We start from the raw sequence: 24,779 nt of genomic DNA, 5'->3' as shown, positions 1-24,779 counted from the left end.
AAACAGTTGAAGTCGGAAGTTTACATACGCGTTAGCCAAGTACATTTAAACTCAGGTTTTCACAATTCCTGACATTTAATCCTAATAAAAATTCCCTGTCTTAGGTCAGTTAGGATCACCACTTCATTATAAGAATGTGAAATGTCAGAATAATAGTAGAGCGAATGATTTATTTCAGCCTTTATTTCTTTCATCACATTCCCAGTGGGTCAGAAGTTTACATACACTCAATTAGTATTTGGTAGCATTGCCTTTAAATTGTTTAACTTGGGTCAAACGTTTCGGGTAGCCTACCACAAGCTTCCCACAATAAGTTGGGTGAATTTTGGCCCATTCCTCCTGACAGAAATGGTGTAACTGAATCAGGTTTGTAGGCCTCCTTGCTCGCACACGCTTTTTCAGTTCTGCCCACAAATTGTCTATAGGATTGAGGTCAGGGCTTTGTGATGGCCACTCCAATACCTTGACTTTGTTGTCCTTAAGCCATTTTGCCACAACTTTGGAAGACCCATTTGCGACCAAGCTTTAACTTCCTGACTAATGTCTTGAGATGTTGCTTCAATATATCCACATAATTGTCCTGCCTCTTGATGCCATGTATTTTGTGAAGTGCACCAGTCCCTCCTGCAGCCGAAAGTTCAGGCAAAAAGTCATATTACAGTTCGTAGAAACATGTCAAACGAAGTATAGAATCAATCTTTAGGATGTTTTTAACATAAATCTTCAATAATGTTTCAACCGGAGAATTCCTTTGTCTGTAAAAATGAGATGGAACGCTCGTGATCAGCTCTTGCCAGGCCCCTGACTCAATCAGCTCTTATTCCCTCATCCTTCACAGTAGAAGCATCAAACAAGGTTCTAAAGACTGTTGACATCTATTGGAAGCCTTAGGAAGTGCAATATGACCCCATAGACACTGTATATTTGATAGGCAATGACTTGAAAAACTACAAACCTCAGATTTCCCACTTCCTGGTTGGATTTTTTATTAGGTTTTTGCCTGCCATATGAGTTCTGTTATACACAGACATCATTCAAACATTTTTAGAAACTTCAGAGTGTTTTCTAAATCCAAATCTACTAATTATATGCATATTCTAGCTTTTAGGACTGAGTAGCAGGCAGTTTACTCTGGGCACCTTTTTATCCAAGTTACTCAATACTGCCTCCCAGTCCCAAATAAGTTAACAAGAAATTTGTGGTGTGTGGTTGAAAAACAAGTTTTAATGACTCCAACCCAAGTGTATGTAAACTTCCGACTTCAACTCTATATATACGTATGAAGAGTTGAAGTCGGAAGTTTACATACACTTAGGTTGGAGTTTTTCAACCACTCCACAAATGTCTTGTTAACAAACTATAGTTTTGGCAAGTCGGTTAGGACATCTATTTTGTGCATGACACAATTGTTTACAGACAGATTATTTCACTTGTGATTCACTGTATCACAATTCCAGTGGGTCAGAAGTTTACATACACTAAATCGACTGTGCCTTTTTAAACAGCTTGGAAAATTCCAGAAAATGATGACATGGCTTTAGAAGCTTCTGATAGGCTAATTGACATCATTTGAGTCAATAGGAGGTGTACCTGTGGATGTATTTCAAGGCCAACCTTCAAACTTAGTGCCTCTTTGTTTGACATCATGGGAAAAATCTAAAGAAATCAGCCAAGACCTCAGAAAAAAACTGTAGACCTCCACAAGTCTGGTTCATCCTTGGGAGCAATTTCCAAATGCCTGAAGGTACCACGTTCATCTGTACAAACAATAGTACACAAGTATAAACACCATGGGACCACGCAGCCGTCATACCGCTCAGGAAGGAGACGCGTTCTGTCTCCTTGAGAAACGTACTTTGGTGCGAAAAGTGCAAATCAATCCCAGAACAACAGCAAAGGACCTTGTGAAGAAGCTGGAGGAAGCAGGTACAAAAMTATCTATATCCACAGTAAAACGAGTCCTATATCGACATAAGCTGAAAGGCCTCTCAGCAAGGAAGAAGCCACTGCTCCAAAACCACCATTAAAAAAGCCAGACTACGGTTTGCAACTGCACATGGGGAGAAAGATCGTACTTTTTGGAGAAATGTCCTCTGGTCTGATGAAACAAAAATGGAACTGTTTGGCTATAATGACCATCGTTATGTTTGGAGGAAAAGGGGATGCTTGCAAGCTGAAGAACGCCATCCCAACCGTGATGCACGGGGGTGGCAGCATCATGTTGTGGGGGTGCTTTGCTGCAGTAGGGACTGGTGCACTTCACAAAATAGATGGCATCATGAGGCAGGAAGATCATGTGGATATATTGAAGCAACATCTCAAGACATCAGTCAGGAAGTTAAAGCTTGGTTGCAAATGGGTCTTCCAAATGGACAATGACCCCAAGCATACTTCCAAAGTTGTGGCAAAATGGCTTAATTAAGGACAACAAAGTCAAGGTATTGGAGTGGCCATCACAAAGCCCTGACCCCAATCCCATAGTTCTGCCCATTTTGTGTTCGAAAAAGTGTGCGAACAAGGAGGCCTACAAACCTGACTCCGTTACAACAGCTCTGTCAGGAGGAATGGGCCAAAATTCACCCAACTTATTGTGGAAGGCTACCCGAAATGTTTGACCCAAGTTGAACAATTCAAAGGCAATGCTACCAAATATTAATTGTGGGTGTATGTAAACTTCTGATCCATTGGGAATGTGATGAATGACATAAAAGCTTAAATAAATAATTCTCTCTACTATTATTCTGACGTTTCACATACTTAAAATAAAGTGGTGATCCTAACTGACCTAAGACAAGGATTGTTTACTAGGATTAAATGTTAGGAATTGTGAAACTGAGTTTAAATGTATTTTGCTAAGGTGTATGTAAACTTCTGACTTCAACTGTACATACATATATAAATACACACACACACTCAGTGGACAGTTTATTAGGCACACCCATTTAGTACCGGGTCGGACCCTCCTTTGCCTCCAGAACAGCCGGAATTATTCAGAGCATGGAAACGTTACTCAATTGATATCAAGGGACCTAGCATGTGCCAGGAAAACATGCCCTGCACCATTACACCACCACCACCAGCCTGTACCGTTGACACCAGGCAGGATGGGGCCATGGACTCGTGCTGCTTGCGCCAAATACAGACTGTTATTTGCATGATGCAACATGAACCGGGATTTGTTGGACCAGGCAAGGTTTTTCCACTCCTCAATTGTGGTGATCGTGTACCCACTGGAGCAGCTTTTTCTTGGAGTGGAACCTGGATCCTGGTGTAGTCTGCTGCAATAGCCCATCCATGACAAAGACAGACGAGTTGTGCTTTCCGAGATGCCGTTCTGCACACCACTATTGTACTGTGCCATTATTTGCCTGTTTGTGGCCCGCCTGGTAGCTTGCATGATTCTTGCCATTCTCTTTCGACCTCTCATCAACGAGCTGTTTTCGCCCACAGGATAGCCACTGACTGGATATTTTTTGTTGGTCGCACCACTCTCGGCAAACCCTAGACACTGTCGTGTGTGAAAAGCCCAGTTGGCCGGACGTTTCTGAGATACTGAAAGCAGCGCCTGGAACCGACAATCATACGACGCTCAAAGTCGGCATAGGTCACTTGTTTTGCCCATTCTAACATTCAATCGATCAGTAACTGAATGCTTTGATACCTGTCTGCCTGCTTTATATAGCAAGCTACGGCCACGTGACTCAATGTCTGTAGGAGCGAACCATTTTAGTGAATGAGGTTGTGTTTATTAATTCGACCATTTAAAAAAACAAGCACACATTAAACTTAAAAGCCATACATGCACATTAATAAAATCATCGAGGATAACACACAATAAAGTCTGGGAGTTATTTCCATTGTGGTCCTCTTGAGACAAGATGGCTATACAAGATCAAACACAGTATGGCTGTGAAATAATAAAACAAAATCATAGAAGAAGAACATCTATCTCATCATTCCAGTTACATCATAGGGGTTATTCATATGGGCACAGAAGACATCAAACATATTTTTACTTTATTTTTAAAGCTGTCCAGAGAGGACGTTGTTTTTATAGGCAGAGGCAACTCATTCCATTCTGAGGCTCCAGTATACAAGAAACTACCTTTCCCAGCATTACTCCTGAACCTGTATCAGCACACATCAGCAACACCTGATCTGGTGCTGTGATTGTGTGCATCCCTAACATGAGGAAAGTAATCACTTAGATATCTGGGCGCAGGACCATAAATACTCCTGTAAACCAAACCTAGTCTAATCTGGGACACCCTTGCCTCAACAGGCAGCCAGTTTAGTTCCTGAAAGCAGCTCCTGCCTATGTGAGTACGTGGACTCACCTTCAATACTACCCTGATCAGCTTATTCTGGGCTATCGGGAGCTTCCCCTTCATACGTTTAGATAAGCCCCCAAACCAGGAAGTACTAGCATAGTACTTGTATCTAATAAACTGGCCACTGAGTGTATATTCATATTCCAGACTCTGACATTACTTGTTCTAAAATGTATATATTTCTTAATTACTTTATTTTCATTTTGGGTTTTGTGTGTATTGTTTTGTATTAAGTATTACTGCACTGTTGGATCTAGGAATATAAGCATTTCGCTACACCCGCGATAACATCTGCTAAATATGTGTACGTGACCAATAACATATGATTTGATTTGATCAATCAGCACAAGGCTCCCTGAAAAAAACAGACTACTCTCAAATTAAACTGAGAAATACAAATGAAAAGACTGTGTATGAAGAGTAGCTTAATGAATTGTATTTGAAAATCCCTCATTAATATGCTTCAAAGCAGCATGGAAAAGAAAGGGAATGTGGAAGTCGGGTATAAATCATGTATTGTCTCATTGCGTTTCATTTGATGAGTCTAACACCGGCCAGGGTTGTATCAAGTGCGCTTATCCCTGCTTAGTCCTTCTACAGAAAGAGCAGATTCAGAAAAAAACTTGAAGATAGAAGTCTCATTTTGCCAGCTGTCATGTCGCCGTATTGAGACAGATAGAGAGCCTTAAAAGGACTTGGGATACAGCCGAGAGAGATATATATCTACAGTGCTGTTACAGTCTTTATGTCCTCTGAATGCTCCACACAAAACATACAGTGGGTCAAATTATTGACAGCCTAGAGAAAGAAGAGTAAAAATGCTTGTGCTTCTAGTTCCGACCATGCAGTAATATCTAACAAGTCATCTAACAATTTCACAACAACTACCTTATTCACACAAGTGTGAAGGAATGAATATGTACATATAAATAAATGTATGGATGAGCGATGGCCGAACGGCATAGGCAAGATGCAGTAGATGGTATAGAGTACAGTATATACATATGAGATGAGTAATGTAGGTTATGTAAACATTATATAAAGTGGCAATTGTTTAAAGTGACTAGTGATACATTTATTACGTCCAATTTTAGAGATTTGAGCTAGAGATTTGAGTCAGTATGTTGGCAGCAGCCACTCAATGTTAGTGATGGCTGTTTAACAGTCTGATGGCCTTGAGATAGAAGCTGTTTTTCAGTCTCTCGGTCCCAGCTTTGATGCACCTGTACTGACCTTGCCTTCTGGATGATAGCGGGGTGAACAGGCAGTGGCTCGGGTGGTTGTTGTCCTTGATCTTCTTGGCCTTCCTGTGACATCGGGTGCTGTAGGTGTCCTGGAGGGCAGGTAGTTTGCCCCCGGAGATGCGTTGTGCAGACCTCACTACCCTCTGGAGAGCCTTACGGTTGTGGGCGGAGCAGTTGCCGTACCAGGCGGGGATACAGCCCGACAGGATGCTCTGGATTGTGCATCTGTAAAAGTGTTTTTGGTGACAATGCAAATTTCTTCAGCCTCATGAGGTTGAAGAGGCGCTGTTGCGCCTTCTTCACCACGCTGTCTGTGCGGGTGGACCATTTCAGTTTGTCCGTGACGTGTACGCCAAGGAACTTAAAACTTTCCACCTTCTCCACTACCGTCCCGTCGATGTGGATAGGGGGGGTGCACCCTCTGCTGTTTCCTGAAGTCCACGATCATCTCCTTTGTTGTTTTTTTTACGTTGAGTGTGAGGTTATTTTCCTGACACCACACTCCGAGGGCTCTCACCTCCTCCCTGTAGGCCGTCTCGTCGTTGTTGGTAATCAAGTCTACCACTGTAGTGTCGTCTGCAAACTTGATGATTGAGTTGGAGGCGTGCATGGCCACGCAGTCATGGGTGAACAGGGAGTACAGGAGAGGGCTGAGAACGCACCCTCGTGGGGCCCCAGTGTTGAGGATCCGCGGGGTGGAGATATTGTTTCCTACCCTCATCACCTAGGGGCGGCCAGTCAAAGTCCAGGACCCAGTTGCACAGGGCGGGGAGAGTGAGTGCATACATTTTCATACTGGTCCCCTGTGGGAACCAAACCCAGTGCAATGCTCTACCAACTAAGTTACACGGGACTGAGTCCCTTACAGCCAGGGGATCTATGTGACCGCTTATGTCGCTTATGCCTGGAGGCGGCCCTGATTTTAACCAAAAACCTGGTTGCTTCTGCCAGGAGGCTGACATCTGTCCGCAAGTAGATCTTCCAGCAAGTCAATAACCCCAAGCACACATCAAAATCCACAAAGAAATAGTTAATTGACCATAAAATCATCGTATTGCAACAGCCATCTCAGTCTCCGTACTTGAACACCTTTGAAAACCTGTGGTTTGAATTGAAGAGCATATGAAGGTATGGAGGAATGGTATAAGACCACTCCCAAATCTCTTTCTCTGAGCATTTTATTAGTATTAAAGAATATAATTTCCCAATTTTCCCCAACCCTGTCGTAAAGTCAGGGACTTGATCAAATAGAATGTCTTCCTAATGAGGATTTTACAGTGCCTTTAGAAAGTATTCATACCCCTTAAAAGCCTAGGCGTCCCGCTAGTGGGACAACTTCCGGTGAAACTGGAGGGCGCACATTTCAAATAAATAATCATAGAAATGATGAATATTAAACGTTTAGGAACATACAAGTGTCTTATATCGGTTGAAAGCTTATATTCTTGTTAATCTAACTGCACTGTCCCGATTTACAGTAGCTATTACAGCGAAAGCATGCGTTTGTTTGAGGACGGCGCCCCACATCAAAATATTTTCCCACCGGCACAGGTTTCATAAATTCACAAATAGCGATTTAAACATTCACTTACAGTATATCACAAAAGTGAGTACACCCCTCACATTTTTGTAAATATTTGAGTATATCTTTTCATGTGACAACACTGAAGAAATGACACTTTGCTACAATGTAAAGTAGTGAGTGTACAGCTTGTATAACAGTGTAAATTTGCTGTCCCCTCAAAATAACTCAACACACAGCCATTAATGTCTAAACCGCTGGCAACAAAAGTGAGTACACCCCTAAGTGCAAATGTCCAAATTGGGCCCAAAGTGTCAATATTTTGTGTGGCCACCATCATTTTCCAGCACTGCCTTAACCCTCTTGGGCATGGAGTTCACCAGAGCTTCACAGGTTGCCACTGGAGTCCTCTTCCACTCCTCCATGACGACATCACGGAGCTGGTGGATGTTAGAGACCTTGCACTCCTCCACCTTCCGTTTGAGGATGCCCCACAGATGCTCAATAGGGTTTAGGTCTGGAGACATGCTTGGCCAGTCCATCACCTTTACCCTCAGCTTCTTTAGCAAGGCAGTGGTCGTCTTGGAGGTGMGTTTGGGGTCGTTATCATGTTGGAATACTGCCCTGCGGCCCAGTCTCCGAAGGGAGGGGATCATGCTCTGCTTCAGTATGTCACAGTACATGTTGGCATTCATGGTTTCCTCAATGAACTGTAGCTCCCCAGMGCCGGCASCACTCATGCAGCCCCAGACCATGACACTCSCACCACCATGCTTGACTGTAGGCAAGACACACTTGTCTTTGWACTCCTCACCTGGTTGCCGCCACACARGRTTGACACCATCTGAACCAAATAAGTTTATCTTGGTCTCATCAGACCACAGGACATGGTTCCAGTAATCCATGTCCTTAGTCTGCTTGTCTTCAGCAAACTGTTTGCGGGCTTTCTTGTGCATCATCTTTAGAAGAGGCTTCCTTCTGGGACGACAGCCATGCAGACCAATTTGATYKWGTGTACGGCGTATGGTCTGAGCACTGACAGGCTGACCCCCCACCCCTTCAACCTCTGCAGCAATGCTGGCAGCAKTCATACYTCTATTTCCCAAAGACWACCTCTGGATATGARGCTGAGCACGTGCACTCAKCTTCTTTGGTCGACCATGGCGAGGCCTGTTCTGAGTGGAACCTGTCCAGTTAAACCGCTGTATGGTCTTGGCTACCGTGCTGCAGCTCAGTTTCAGGGTCTTGGCAATCTTCTTATAGCCCAGGCCATCTTTATGTAGAGCAACAATCCTTTTTTTCAGATCCTCAGAGTTCTTTGCCATGAGGTGCCATGTTGAACTTCCAGTGACCAGTCAGTATGAGGGAGTGTGAGAGCGATGATATCAAATTTAACACACCTGCTCCCCATTCACACCTGAGACGTTGTAACACTAACGAGTCACATGACACCGGGGAGGGAAAATGGCTAATTGGGCCCAATTTGGACATTTTCACTTAGGGGTGTACTCACTTTTGTTGCCAGCGTTTGACAAACTTCGGAAACTATAGGGGGTGCTGTTCCGCATTAGCATATTTGTTGTCTCCAAATTAAACTGCCTCGTGCTAAATTCTTGATCGGACAATATGCATATTATTGATTATTAGTGATAGAAAACACTTTCTAGTTTCTTATAGCCGTTGGAATTTTGTCTCTGAGTGGTACAGAACAAAATCTACAGCACTTTTCATGACAGGGTCAGATTTCAGAAATTTTTACCCCTGATCTGGAGTCTGTTTTTAAGGCGACAGTCAATGCTATGAAGAAACCGACACTGCCTACGTCTTCCTCTGGGTGTCTGTACTCATCACGTTTTGAATGGAATCATTGCACTAATCCCAGCCATTATAAACCACAAAACGTGGAGGTACCTCCCTTTCTCGTCGCGCGCCTGAAGCGTGAAGGACATCGGACTTGCCTCATTCCAAATCGTTGTTTAACCATAATATTTGTCTGTCATGTTTTTACTCGATATAGTTGTTAAAAACATCAATAATGTAGTTAATTTGAACCGTTTTATAGCAATTTATATCCGTTTAGTGCGTTATATCCGTTTAATTTATATCGTTTTTGGCTTTCATTGCTATGCTTTGTCTATTTTTATGAAATGTTTTATCATGAGTAAATTGGTCATACACGTTGCTCTATCTAGTAATTCTAGTCGATTTGTGATGTCGGTGCAATTGTAAACTGTGATTTCTACCTGAAATATGCACTTTTTTCTAACAAAACCTTCCTATACCATAAATATTTATCAACTGTCATCTGAAGAGGTTTTTTCTTGGTTAGTGGCTATCATATCTTAGTTTAGCCGAATTGGTGATAGCACCTGAAGGAGTAAGAAACTGATGGAGTTAGAAAAGTGGTGTATTTTGCTAACGTGTTTAGCTAATAGATTTACATATTTGTCTTCCCTGTAAAACATTTTAAAAATCTGAAATGGTGGCTTTATCACAAATCTGTATCTTTTCATCTCGGTGTCTTGGACTTGTGATTTAAATTGAATTTAATGCTACTATCTACTTTGAAGCTATGCTAGCTATTGCAATCAGTGTTGGGGGGGGGTGGGTGATCCGCGGACCCGGGGTAGAGGCCGTTAGAGTTAATGGCTGTGTGTTGAGTTATTTTGAGGGGACAGCAAATTTACACTGTTATACAAGCTGTACACTCACTACTTTACATTGTAGCAAAGTGTCATTTCTTCAGTGTTGTCACATGAAAAGATATACTCAAATATTTACAAAAATGTGAGGGGTGTATTCACTTTTGTGATATACTGTACTTTTTGAAAATCTTCCTCTGATTTGTCATCCAAAGGGTCCCAGCTATAACATGTAGTGTCGTGTTAGAATCCTTTATATCCCAAAAAGTCAGTTTAGTTGGCGCCATCCATTTGAGTAATCCACTCGTTCACCATGCAAAGAAAGGAGTCTGAAAATCTACCCCTAAACTTTGTTTCAACAAGTCAAAATGCGTTTCTATTTACTACTCAGATACTTCTTTCCGTAAGAAATATTATAGTATGTTCAATAGGAAACCGAATTTAGCAGGTTCTTCTTGGCGCGCACAAACATGGATTTCCAAGCCGGTGTCCTTGTACAAAAACTGTTGCTTCTTATTCGTTAATCAAGTTACAAGCCTGAAACCTTGAACATAGACTGCTGACACCAAGTGGAAGCCATAGTAATTGCATCCTGGGAGCTAAAATTGAGTGCATTGGCCATTGGAAGAGCATGGTCTCTGTCCAATTTTTTTTTATTCTTGTTGGTTTTTCTTTGGATTTTCTCCTGCCATATCTATTGTGTTATATTCCCCTACATTATTTTAACATTTCTACAACCGTCAAAGTGTTTCCCTTCCAATGACAGCAATTATATGCCTATCCTGGCTTCAGGGCCTGAGTAACAGGCAGTTTACTTTGGGCACGTCATTCAGACAGGAAGTGGAGAAAAAAGGGGCCTAGCCTGATGACCCCTTAACTTATTCCACATTTGTGCTACAGCCTGAATTGAAAATGTGTTAAATATCTCACCCATTTACACACAATAACCCATAATGAAAAAGTGAAAATGTGTTTTTGGAATTTTGGCAAATGTTTTAAATTAAGTACAGAAATATCAAATTTACATAAGTATTCACACCCCTAGTCAATACATTTGTAGAATCACCTTTGGATGTGATTAGGGCTGAGAGTCTTTCTGGGTATGTCTTTAAGAGCTTTGCACACCTGGATTGTACATGTTAGTATTTTTATTTTTATTCTTCAGACTCTGTCTCTGATTGTTGATCATTGATAGACAGTCATTTTCAAGATTGAAGTCAAAACTGTAACTAGGCCACTCAAACATTCAATGCTGTCTTGGTAAGCAACTCCAGTGTATATTTGACGTTGTGTTTTAGGTTATTGTCCTGCTGAAAGGTGAATTTGTCTCCCAGAGTCTATTGGAAAGCAGACTGCACCAGATTTTCCTCCAGGATTTCATCTGTGCTTAACTCGATTCCGTTTATTTTTATCCCTCAAAAAGTCCTAGTCCTTGACGATGACAAGCATGCCCATGATATGATGCAGCCACCACCATGCTTGAAAATATGAAGAGTGGTACTCAGTGATGTGTTGTGTTTGGCCCAAACATAACACTTTGTATTGAGGACATAAAGTTAATTTATTTCCTTTTTTTAAATAGCAAATAGGTGCAAGTTTTGGAATATTGTTTAGTTCTGTACAGGCTTCCTCCTTTTCACTCTGTCATTTAGATTAGTATTGTGTAGGGTAACTACAATGCTGTTGATCCATCCTCAGTTTTCTCTTATCACAGCCATTAAACTCAAACTGTTTTTTAAAGTCACCATTGGTGACTATCTACCAATAGTTGCCCGAGGCATTGGAAAACCTCCCTGGTCTTTCTGGTTGAATCTGTGTTTTGAAAACACTGCTCAACTGAGGGACCTTACAGATGTGTATGTGTAGGGTACAGGGATGAGGTAGTCATTCAAATACCATGTTAAATACAATTATTCCACACAGTGAGTCCATGCCACTTATTATTTGACTTGTTAAGTACATTTTTACTCCTGAAATTATTTAGGCTTGCCATATCAAAGGGGTTGAATACTTATTGACTCAAGACATTTCAGCTTTTCGTTTCTAATTAATTTGTTAAAATTTCTAAAAACATAATTCCACTTTGACATTATGGGATATTGTGTGTAGGCCAGTGACACAATTCAGCCTCAAACATCTTTTAGGACAGAGAATGGGCTCTGGTGTAATAGACCAACAGAAACCAACAGATAGCCTGTAGTCAAATTTTCTACATTTCATCAGATGTTTTCACAAGCCTCATGCTTTTCATTTCATTGGATTATACAAGTGGTTTAGGTGATGGGTTGGGTGATCTGCATAATGAGAAATTAGGTTTCCAAAATTGAAACCGTGACCTGAAATAACCTGTATACGCAATGTGTATCATTATGAACCGGCACTGAACATTAGATGAGTCTTTGTGTTCAGGTCAAGTCCTATTCTTCCCATATCTATAAAGCACATCATAATTGTTCTCCACTCCCTGCTTTCTCCTCTTCTTTTCTCTCCACCACCCTCCCCATCCCTTTCTCTGTCCTGTAGCCCTGCATGAGGTCCTGTCCACAGGCAGAGACTGTCTGGTGGCGGGGGACTCATGCTCCAGCGACGAGACCTGCAGCCCACGTCTGCGGACCCTGCGTCAGTGCGTGGCGGGCGACGGCAGCATGAAGCTGGGCCCCGGGGCCCGGAGCCATTGCGCCAACGCTGTCTCAGCCCTGATTTCCAGCCCCCTGCACGGCTGCCAGTGCAAACGGGGCATGAAGAAGGAGAAGAACTGCCTCAGCATCTACTGGAGTCTCCATCAGTCTGTCATACACGGTGAGCAACTTGGCTCTGTCATTTGTATCGGATGGCGGCCAAGTCCATTTATGTAACACAGGTTACAGATTTAACTCTCTACCCACAACACAATCTGGCTGATGCGGCTTAGTCATGATGCCTGGCACACAGTCAGTCATCAGTCACCACACCTGGCGTCACCGTGTAACAAATTACCGAAGGTCCTTGGAGAGGGGGAGTATTTGCTGTATTAACCTGCAGGAGTCATAATAAACAACCACAGGAAATGAACAATGTGCAAGTCCTGTTCATTAGCTCCAAAGGGATAGTGTCATTACTGTGTCATATGTGTCATTCCGTATCCCTTCAGGACTCAACCTGGTGGAGAGTTACCCTTACGAAACCGCGGAGAGAGACTACAACTCCGTTCGTCTGGCCTCCATCACGGCTGGTAAGTACATGGACCTCGGTTTATTTTGATCTTACCGCAACCTTTTGACCATGACCCAGAGGTTTCATGTTGAAAATAACCCATCTTGTATCTTTTAGGTCACCCTGGAGGGCAGCCTTAGGCATAGAATAACCCACATTGTATCCTGGAGGCACAGTTAAAAATGACTACAATTAGCATTATAAAAAATGTGATGTTTTGCTTCCAAGCATCTCATTCACATCTGATTTAACATTCCATTTGCAGGAAGAGAAGTACAGAGGAACAATGAATACCCGTAAATAATTATTTAGGTTTCTCAAGACGTTTCCTACTTTTAAATGGCAATTTCCCCTCAAGACTGATGTATGTCTGAATGTGTTGATTCACTTATAATGAGATTATTGTTTCATGCTTTGGAAATTCAAATTAGGATTGAATGTTCTAAATAGGCTCGAACCATCGAATATATCTACCCATAACTTACATATTTGTTTGGTTATTTGAAGAGGTTAGGACTACAGTATGACGGTGTGCCTCCTCAGAGGAAAGAATCCAATGCATTCAAACAAAAAATACCACTAACCTTAGAGCAAGAGAGGAACCTGATTATCTATCTGTATTGTTTCAACATGTAACACTGATAGGTGATATAGCATTTACCAAAAATGTTTTGCTTGCTCATTCTCTTATTCTATGATACTGATTCCTAGTTCCTCCTATTCCTTGCGCCAACAGACTCTGAGGCCAACGTGGCGACGGTGAACCGTTGCCTGGACGCAGCCAAGGCGTGTAACGTTGACGACCTGTGCCAGAAGCTCCGCACAGAGTACGTATCTGCCTGCATCAAACCCTTGGCCAAGTCAGGCCTCTGCAACAAGGCCAAGTGTAACAAGGCCCTACGCCGGTTCTTTGATCGCGTCCCTCCAGCCTACACACATGAGCTGCTTTTCTGCCCTTGCACGGACATGGCGTGCGCCGAGCGACGCAGGCAAACCATTGTTCCCGGCTGCTCCTATGAGGGCTCAGACAAACCCAGCTGCCTCATAGAGATGAGTATGTGCAAGGGTGACTATGTGTGCAGGTGAGTTAGAAGCTCTAATAACACAACATACTGTTAATGTGTAATGTACTGCACCTATTTACTTACTTTTCTCTTTTGGGACATAGGCCACAATGAGCTACTACCACTTCTTTCTGTTTTTGGCAACATATTGTGACTCGCTCCCAGAGAGGTTGATCTCTGCCAGCTCATCTCTCACAGCCTTGTACACTCAGTGTAAGACGTATAACACTGGCTCCCAAATGTATTTTCGCTTTTACCGAAAAACTGTTGTTCATATTTATTGTGAACCACCAACTCAACAAACCAATGCTTCAACCCAGTCTTTAGTCATGAGTCTCATGACCCAGACAGTACCAGCTGTGACCCACCAGTGGTGGGGTCGTGACTGATTATTTGGGAACCACATCTGTATCAGGTCAGACAAACCGAACAAGCAATCAACAGTGGTTCAATATTCTACCCCCAAGCTGTCCAACATCGTTTAGAACACCCCTGAGAGTCTGCTGGATAAACACATTAAATATATTACGCAGATAAAATGTAAGATGGATTAAAGTTATTGCTCATTGCGTTCTCTTGTCATGACCATTATTTCTACCCACCCTTTTTCTGCTCTGTGGCTGTACTAATGATTCTGGATTGTGGAATGAAATAAATAAAATAAACAAATGCCCCTCACAGCAGTATGCCACATAGCCTTACACATAAACTTAGCAAAAAAGAAACGTCTTCTAACTGTCAACTGTGTTCATTTTCAGCAAACTTAACATGTGTAAATATTTGTATGAACATAAGATTCAACAACTGAGAAATAAACTGAACAAGTTCCACAGACATGTGACTAACAGAAATGTAATAATGTGTCCCTGAACAAAGGGGGGGGGGGGGGGGTTAAAAATCAAAAGTAAGTCAGTATCTGGTGTGGCCACCAGCTGCATTTTAATTAATACATTTTTTATTTCACCTTTATTTAACCAGGTATGCTAGTTGAGAACAAGTTCTCATTTGCGACCTGGCCAAGATAAAGCATAGCAATTCGACACATACAACAACAGAGTTACACATGGAATAAACAAAACATACAGTCAATAATACAGTAGAAAAATAAGTCTATATACAATGTGAGCAAATGAGGTGAGATAAGGGAGGTAAAGGCAAAAAAGTCCATGGTGGTGAGGTAAATACAATATAGCAAGTAAAACACTGGAATGGTAGATTTGCAGTGGAAGAATGTGCAAAGTAGAAATAGAAAATAATGGGGTGCAAAATAAATGCAGTAGGGGAAGAGGTAGTTGTTTGGGCAAAATTATAGATGGGCTATGTACAGGTGCAGTAATCTGTGAGCTACTGCAGTGCATCTCCTCCTCGTGGACTGCACCAGATTTGCCAGTTCTTGCTGTGAGATGTTACCCCACTCTTCCACTAAGGCACCTGCAAGTTGCCAGACATTTCTGGGGGGGAATGGCCCTAGCCCTCACCCTCCGATCCAACAGGTCCCAGACATGCTCAATGGGATTGAGATCCGGGCTCTTTGCTGGCCATGGCAGAACACTGACATTCCTGTCTTGCAGGAAATCACAGAACGAGCAGTATGGCTGGTGGCATTGTCATGCTAGAGGGGCATGTCAGGATGAACCTGCAGGAAGGTTACCACATGAGGGAGGAGGATGTCTTCCCTGTAACGCATAGCGTTGAGATTGCCTGCAATGACCACAAGCTCAGTCCGATGATGCTGTGACACACCGCCCACACCGACGGACCCTCCACCTCCAAATCGATCCCGTTCCAGAGTACAGGCCTCGGTGTAACGCTCATTCCTTTGACGATAAACGCCAATCCGACCATCACCCCTGGTGAGACAAAACCGCGACTCATCAGTGAAGAGCACTTTTTGCCAGTCCTGTCTGGTCCAGCGTCGGTGGGTTTGTGCCCGTAGGCGACGTTGTTGCCGGTGATGTCTGGTGAGGACCTGCCTTACAACAGGCCTACAAGCCCTCAGTCCAACCTTTGTCCGCAATAGGCTGAGAGTCTGAGCACTGATGGAGGGATTGTGCATTCCTGATGTAACTCGGGCAGTTGTTGTTGCCATCCTGTACCTGTCCCGCAGGTGTGATGTTCAGACGTACCGATCCTGTGCAGGTGTTGTCATGCCTCCTTGCAGCATGCCTAAGGCACATTCACGCAGATGAGCAGGGACCCTGGGCTTCTTTCTTTTGGTGTTTTTCAGAGTCCGTAGAAAGGCTTCTTTAGTGTCTTTAGTTTTCATAACTGTGACCTTAATTGCCTACCGTCTTGTAAGCTGTTTGTGTCTTAACAACCGTTCCACAGGTGCATGTTCATTAATTGTTTATCATTAATTTAAACCCTTCACAGATCTTCATTGTGAAGTTATTTGGATTTTTACAAATGATCTTTGAAAGATAGGGTCCTGAAAAAGGGACTTTTTTGCTGAGTTTACTAGTGCGGTACCAAATTCATAGCACAACCCTATCATCCACCAGTGAAAACCATTGCATAAAACATTAATATTTTTTACCATCATTGTAATTTGTGTCCGGCCCTTGCTCACTACTAAACAGTGCTAGTTGTATTGGATCTGTGTAGGTCCCGTCTGGCTCAGTTCCAGTACGACTGCCAACCAGCCGAGTCGTCTGCCAACAGCTGCAAGCAGGGGAACTATGGAGCCTGTCTACTTGCCTACACAGGCCTGATAGGTGGGTACAGAGCCTGAGAGAGCAAATTAAGAATGAGAACGGATTTGAGAAAGCAAAATGAGTGGAGGAGAGAGGGGGTAAATCGATAAAGAGAGAAAAGGAAGTTTTTCAAATTTAACTAACCTACAGTGGACTGAAAAAGGAGAAAGCAGTTAGAGGGGCAATGAGAGAAGGATGGAAAAGGTAAACTAATGAATAAAAAAACAAAGATTGTCAGGAAATAGTTGATTTGGAGGGAAATTAAAGTTACTATTTAAAGGAGCTACATGTAACAATTTAGCTATAGTATATATATATCTTTATTGTTTCAAAGTACATCCATAAATAGTTTATGCACTTTCTGATCTTATTATAACCCCAAAAACATCTGCTGCATGGGTGTGAGGTTATGATATTTATGTTTGCAAACTTACGGATGAGAACCAATCATGAAACTGAAAGATGCTGATGTATGTACACACAAGGAAAGTATTTGCCATATGGAGGTGGAAATGCTACATTTAGCTTCTTTAATAGTGTAGCCCTAAAATAAATGAGTATGATTTGAGTAGATCCTATTTGTAGAGGTTTAAAGCAGTATGTACCCTGAGTATACAAAACATTAAGAACATGCGCTTTCCACGACATAGACTGACCAGGTGAATCCAGGTGAACGCTATGATCACTTATTAATGCCACTTCAATCAGTGTAGATGAAGGGGAAGAGACAGGTTTAAGAAGGATTTTTAGACAATTGATTCTTGAGACAATTGAGACATGGCTTGTGTATGTGTGCCATTCAGAGGGTGAATGGGCAAGACAAAAGATTGAAGTGGCTTTGTACAGGGTATTGCAGTATTTGACAGGCGCACCGGTTTGTGTCAAGAACTGCAACGCTGCAGTTTTTCACGCTCAAGTTTCCCGCGTGTATCAACAATGGTCCACCACGCAAAGGACATCCAGCCAACTTGACACAACTGTGGGAAGCATTGGCGTCAATATGGGCCAGCATCCTTGTAGAGTCCATGTCCCAACGAATTGAGGCTGTTCTGAGGAAAAAAGGGGAGGGGGGGGCAGCTCAATATTAGGAAGGTGTTCCTAATGTTTGTTCAGTGTATATACTATATACAGTTGAAGTCGGAAGTTTACATACACCTTAGCCAAATACATTTAAACTTGGTTTTTCACAATTCCTGACATTTACTCCTAGTAAAAATTATCTTTCTTAGGTCAGTTAGGATCACCACTTTATTTTAAGAATGTGAAATGTCAGAATAATAGTAGAGAGAATGATTTATTTCAGCTTTAATTTATTTCATCACATTCCCAGTGGGTCAGAAGTTTACATACACTCAATTAGTATTTGGTAGCATTGCCTTTAAATAGTTTAACTTGGGTCAAATGTTTTGGGTAGCCTTCCACAAGCTTCCCACAATAAGTTGGGTGCATTTTGGCCCATTCCTCCTGACAGAAATGGTGTAACTGAATCAGGTTTGTAGGCGTCCTTGCTCGCACACGCTTTTTCAGTTTTGCCCACAAATTGTCTATAGGTTTGAGGTCAGGGCTTTGTGATGGCCACTCCAATACCTTGACTTTGTTTTCCTTAAGCCATTTTGCCACAACTTTGGAAGACCCATTTGCGACCAAGCTTTAACTTCCTGACTGATGTCTTGAGATGTTGCTTCAATATATCCACATAATTTTCCTGCCTCATGATGCCATGTATTTTGTGAAGTGCACCAAAGCACCCCCACAACATGATGCTGCCACCCCCGTGCATCATGGTTGGGATGGCATTCTTCAGCTTGCAAGCATCCCCTTTTTCCGCCAAACATAACGATGGCCATTATGGCCAAACCGTTCTATTTTTGTTTCATCAGACCAGAAGACATTTCTCCAAAAAGTACGATCTTTATCCTCATGTGCAATTGCAAACCGTAGTCTGGCTTTTTTATGCTAGTTTTGGAGCAGTGGCTTCTTCCTTGCTAAGTGGCCTTTCAGCTTATGTCGATATAGGACTCGTTTTACTGTGGATATAGATAATTTTGTACCTGTTTCAGACAGCATCTTCACAAGGTCCTTTGCTGTTGTTCTGGGATTGATTTGCACTTTTCGCAACAAAGCACGTTCATCTCTAGGAGACAGAACGCGTTTCCTTCCTGAGCGGTATGACGGCTGCGTGGTCCCATGATGTTTATACTTGTGTACTATTGTTTGTACAGATGAATGTGGTACCTTCAGGCGTTTGGAAATTGCTCCCAAGGATGAACCAGACTTGTTGAGGTCTACACATTTTTTTCTGAGGTCTTGGCTGATTTCTTTTGATTTCCATGATGTCAAGCAAAGAGGCACTGAGTTTGAAGTTAGGCCTTGAAATACATCCACAGGTACACCTCCAATTGACTCTAATGATGTCCATTAGCCTATCAGAAGCTTCTAAAGCCATGACATAATTTTCTGGAATTTTCAAAGCTGTTTAAATGCACAGTTAACTTAGTGTATGTAAACTTCTGACCCACTGGAATTATGATACAGTGAAATAATCTGTCTGTAAAAAATTGTTGGATAAATTCTTGTGTCATGCACAAAGTAGATGTCCTAACCGACTTGCCGAAACTACAGTTTGTTAACAAGAAATTTGTGGAGTGGTTGAAAAACGAGTTTTAATGACTCCAACCTAAGTGTATGTAAACTTCCGACTTCAACTGTATGTCCTAATATGCCGTACACATAAGGACCTCAAGGCAGACTCTGAAGTGTAAAGGCTGTTATTACGCTTTGAGAAGTGTCTTTGATGAAATGTAGACTTTGTTTTATGCACTCGCTCAAAGATTGGCCATTTTTCTTTAATGCTCTCGAAAAAAGAGCACAAGCGACCTAATACATTTCAAGAGCTTCCTGTGGTGCCCTTCAGCAAACAAACAAACAATTGGCATTTTCATTCCTGGTCTGTATTTATTAAGCACTTAAACTCTCCATTTCAAAACTTGGGAGAGAAATGGCACACAATAAACACTTCCAAAGAAAGCGCAAATTAAAGTGTCTTTGACTCCATAAAAACGAGCAACAGACAGCTGGCAAGAATTACCCTCAACACACTTGTACTCATAGCTGCATTTTTGCTCATTTCTTAAATAACATCCCCACTCACATTGTGCGATTGAACAGTGAATTGCAAATAAGGTTCATAAATGTTTTAGGTTACATAACAGTCTTATAACAACGAGTCTTTCGAGGCAATGAATATTTGATACTAAACTGAGAACATATTGTTTCTGCAGGCAGTTCGATAACTCCCAACTATGTGGATAACTCCACATCTAGCGTGGCCCCATGGTGCTCCTGCTCTGCCAGTGGAAACCAGAGAGTAGAGTGCTCCGATTTCCTGGAATACTTCACCAACAACGTCTGTCTCAGTGAGTGGCTCCCATCAAGTCATCACAAAAAGCAGTCTCCAGTGACTTAGCCTGCATCCCAAATGGCCTAGTTTTAACTAGGTTCCATAAGGCTCTGGTCAAGAGTAATGCACTATTTAGGGAATAGGGTGGCATTTGGGATATAGCCTTAGTGTAGGGTTGTGTTCACTAGGCACACAATGGAGGAAAACGGCCCAAGGTACTATCTGAACTATTGGAAACCTTTTGCTATGGCATTCCCTAATGAGCATTTTACACTACCCAGGTTTATAGGGGAGAAGAACAAGAGCAACATCTTCTTGTATCTCAAGATGCCCTATTTTTGTAAAATATTGTTCTGTATATTCCAATGGTAAATTATACAGGACGATTTACTCCATGAGTTCTGGGGATTTTGCCCTTTAGTTTTTTGTCATGTCTCTCATATGCTGTCTCCCTTTGAGGAATGATTTATCCAACATCTCAAAAACAACACTTTGGTTTTCCATTACAATAATTGGTCTACATAACAATGCTTTTGCAATTATTCTACAAAAAACCTTCACAGAGCTCCCATTGAAACCAAGCATAATTTGATTTGTCTAATTATCTGTTGGATTGAATGCAGCTTTTCTCTTATTTCCAAATGTTATTTATTGGATGATGTTACTCCTTGATCATCCTAGCCTATTTGCATTGAATACCTGTGCCAAAGGACTACAGCAAATTGGGCTCACAAGGAGAAGTCATTTGACTAGGGGAAAATTTGATACAATGAGGCAGATATGTCCCACAGCAGTTAGTTACCTGTAGGCTCAATAGCAGTGAACGATTGTGTTAAATAGAGTTATCCCCTCTGTGGGAAAATTACCAGTCAGAGTATGATCTTGTGCTTTTTTTTTCTCTCTCTCTTCCATTCGCTTTCTCGCTCCTCTCTCTCCCTTTCACCCCTCTCTCTCTCTCATTAATCATCCCCTTCATGCCGTATCCTTGGTAATTCCACCTGGATGTTCAGTGCCTTTCCTGAGTGAAAAGGAAATAGAATCACAGGGCTAACCTAAAGTAATAACATATTTATTAATTCACCCCTCCATCTTATTGGCTTATGCATAAATACCCATTTCAACAGTTGATGTAAATATTAGCTGATAATATGCAACTTGTATAAAGTTCCTTATGGAGACCATTTGTGTCGATTACAGACTTACCCATAATAGCACAGTAATAGTAATGTTATTACATGTAATGATTGTGTAATATCTCATGTTGGGAGACAAGCTAGTTTAACCTTCTGATGGTTTTAAGCAAATGTGTGATGTGTTCATGATCCATCTTAGAAGATGAGGAGCTTCATGCATCATTGCGGGTGACTCACTCACCCTGACGGTCATCCATTTCTATTCCAATCTTGCGCATGCCCTTTCTAATAATTAATCATCCTTATTATTGACTTTGCTCCAGTGTTTTCATCTGACCTCTTTAAACAGACAGGGGCTATCTTCCTCCCGGGTAAATCTAGTGCCATCAGATAGCAACCTGTCCTGTGGCCTCTCCTCTCCATGACAAAAAAGGACACAGAGCGAGGTCTCAGACTTGCCACTAGTCTGTGAGCTAATGAGAGGATGTGGAGAGGCAGGTGCAGTTGGGGAAACATGAAGAGAATACCAAGTATTTTTCTTCTCCACTGAGCAAATCCAAATTGGTCCTAGCCGAGACGCTCAGGCAGAATGCAGAATGAGTCCTGTGCAGTAATTGAATGTGGGCGTGATTGTAAATTCATTAAGACGTATCAGGTCCATTTCGGGAGCCTCAGGTTAATTGTCTCCTCTTCTCACACTGTGCCTTTTCTCATCTTGTGAAACAGGGAATGCCCTCCTGGCGTTTGGGAGCGGGACAGACGTGATGCCCACGTCCAGCAAATCGGGACACCTCAGCCCAGCCACTGGCAGAGAGAGCCATGCCATCAACCCTCTGCCTGCTACTGTGGAGACCACACGGAACATTCCGGAATCAATTATTCCAACACAGGTGTGATTGTTTCGCTGATTGTTTCATCAGGGTCAGAGATAAAATGTAATATAATAGTTTTTCAGTTGTTTGTACAGCATTTCGTCTAAAGAAAGAGTTGCCAGGAGATGATACCTTTTGCCAGTTAAGTTCAGGGAGGTTATAGTTGCATATTTAGAGGACTCCCACCCGATCACCTTTGACACATTGTTTTGAAATTTCTGAATGATAATGCATAGCTTAGTTTTGGCCCTCGGCATTGAATAATACCTACCTAGTTTTGTTATGTTTCAGGCTAACCATTTGGGGCTACAATGTTTTTGGTCACATTGATTTCTCTTTCTCACCCTTAGGCCAGCGGAAACGACCGATTGTGGAGAGATTCTACCCTCCCGTCAGATGGGCTCCCAAACTCTGCCCCCGCACTTGGCCTACTGCCTCCAACTTCCTTTACTGGCCTTTTGGTCCTACCTCTGCTCTTATATAGTCACTAAATTAGGAAGCACTGCCAAGGACCACCCATAAAGCAGGAGTATTTGTTCACAAATTCTGGATACATTTTTGTCTTTAGCATATAGGCTACTCCGTCTCCTGAACATATACAGCATAGTTCTTTTCCTATTTTTTGTGTTAGTGGTTCAGTTGCAAGTCCCTTAGGTGTACGACTTGGAGAGACTGAGACAGATTGAAACCAATCTGTATACTTGTACATTGTTATCGCTTCGAGTCAAGATGAAAGTACTTTTTGTGTGGACTCACCTACCATCCAGCTATCCAAGCACAGGACTGAATTCTAAAAATGCCATCGGGAACTACACGGTTATTCTTTAAGATCTATATATATATATAACGGAAAGCTCACGAGAAACGGACTCTAGTGAACTGTCTTTATTTCGTACTCAACTGCACAAACTGATTGGAAAAGACCCTTGCGGATATAAGGGCTTTAATACCACTCTCTTCGACTTGACTGAAGTAAGAACAATGTTTCTGATCAATACTGGAATGGTAGAGATGGACAATGGAGCTACGGCTTAATCAGCCATTCTGGACAAATACCCTGACTCTGATCAGTCCAAGTGCTGTCGGCTGCAAGAGATGTAGAAACTTTAGAATACGTGGGATAGCTCTGACCTAATGATTATCATGCACGCAGTGAAGATTGGGCTCTTTGTCATGCTGTCATCGCCAGTTCATTTGTTCTCGCTAATGCTTAGCTAAGTGTTCATGTATAAAACACTTTCTTCTCCTAGAACTTTGTTAAAATTAAGTTATGAGCAAACATGTTCTCTATGTGTACAGTACCATTGTTCTGTGTTTGTGTGGAAGGACTGCCTTCTTTTCCTCATTGTGTAAATGGACATTTCTCAAAGGGTGTCTGAATTAGTATGCCATATAGGAATAAGGGCTTGTGTCTCAACATTTTGGCCAATATTGAACCCTTTTCACACTACTGAGCCTAGCCAAGACAAGCCGAAATGTACTGAGCTGCCCTCGATACACGTCAACCATAGTTTCTGAAACCATGCTGGAATGCATAATATGAAAAGAAAATACCAGAGACAATAGCAGAATACAGTACAGTTTGTACAGTAGAAAGGGTGAAACGTACTGAGTGCATATGTGACCTGCTCATGGTAAGATGGTCATGAATGATGCTATGTTCAATGGGTTTCTGATGACACGGATAATATAGAGTTGGCTGGGTTTACTGTGCATTGGCAGGACAGATAAGCTACGTCTGTTAAGACGAGGGGTGGGGGTGTGTGTATTTGTCAATAACAGCTGGTGCGTGATGTCTAATATTAAAGAAGTCTCGAGGTGGAGTACCTCATGATAAGCTGTAGACCACACTATCTACCAAGAGAGTTCTCATCTATAGTATTCGTAGCCATCTATTTACCACCACACACCAATCCTGGCACTAAGACCCCACTCCACGAGCTATATAAGGCCATAAGCAAACAAGAAAAAGCTCATCCAGAAATGACGCTCCTCGTGGCCGGGGACTTTAATGCAGGCAAACTAAAATAATGTTTTACCTCAATTCTAGACAACCTTTACTTCACACACATAGACACATACAAAGCTCTCCCTCGCCCTCCATTTGGCAAATCTGACTATAATTTTATCCTCCTGATTCCTGCTTACAAGCCAAAACTAAATCAGGAAGTACCAGTGACTCGCTCAATACAGAAGTGGTCAGATGACACGGATACTACGCTACATGACTATTTTGCTAGCACACACTGAATATGTTCAGCTGATGTGTGCAAGACCTTTAAACAGGTCAACATTCACAAAGTCACGTGGCCGGACTCCTGGTACACGTCCTGCTAAGTGTCTTCCCTGACATTTTCAACCTCTCCCTGACCCAGTCTGTAATATAAAAATTTTCAAGCAGAACACCATAGTCCCTGTGCCAAAGGAAGCGAAGGTAACCTGCTGAAATGTTTCCCCCCCCCGTAGCACTCACGTCGGTAGCCATGAAGTGCCTCGAAAGGCTGATAATTGCTGACATCAACACCATCATCCCGGAAACCCTAGACCCACACCAATTTGCATACCGCCCCAATAGATCCACAGATGACACAATCTCAATCGCACTCCACACTGCCCATTCCCACCTGGACAAAAGGAACACCTATGTGAGAATGCTGTTCATTGACTACAGCTCAGCGTTCAACAC

At 42.3% G+C, this 24,779-nt stretch overlaps 1 protein-coding gene across 1 annotated transcript in view; it reads left to right on the top strand.

Moving 5' to 3' along the window:
* The window catches only part of LOC111981805 (GDNF family receptor alpha-4-like), a 108,344-nt gene extending 85,757 nt beyond the window's left edge, over positions 1–22,587 (top strand). The window contains exons 2-8 of the mRNA XM_070449231.1: positions 12,263–12,538; positions 12,870–12,950; positions 13,668–14,013; positions 16,600–16,709; positions 19,970–20,104; positions 21,948–22,111; positions 22,444–22,587. Of these exons, the coding sequence (XP_070305332.1) occupies positions 12,263–12,538; positions 12,870–12,950; positions 13,668–14,013; positions 16,600–16,709; positions 19,970–20,104; positions 21,948–22,111; positions 22,444–22,584 (1,253 nt within the window). The 3' untranslated portion in view covers positions 22,585–22,587. The remainder of the gene's footprint in view (positions 1–12,262; positions 12,539–12,869; positions 12,951–13,667; positions 14,014–16,599; positions 16,710–19,969; positions 20,105–21,947; positions 22,112–22,443) is intronic.
* Positions 22,588–24,779: the final 2,192 nt, after the last annotated feature.

This window comes from Salvelinus sp. IW2-2015, linkage group LG20 (assembly GCF_002910315.2).
Source record: "Salvelinus sp. IW2-2015 linkage group LG20, ASM291031v2, whole genome shotgun sequence".
NCBI lineage: Eukaryota > Metazoa > Chordata > Actinopteri > Salmoniformes > Salmonidae > Salvelinus > Salvelinus sp. IW2-2015.
This window is presented reverse-complemented; position numbering and strand designations above follow the sequence as displayed.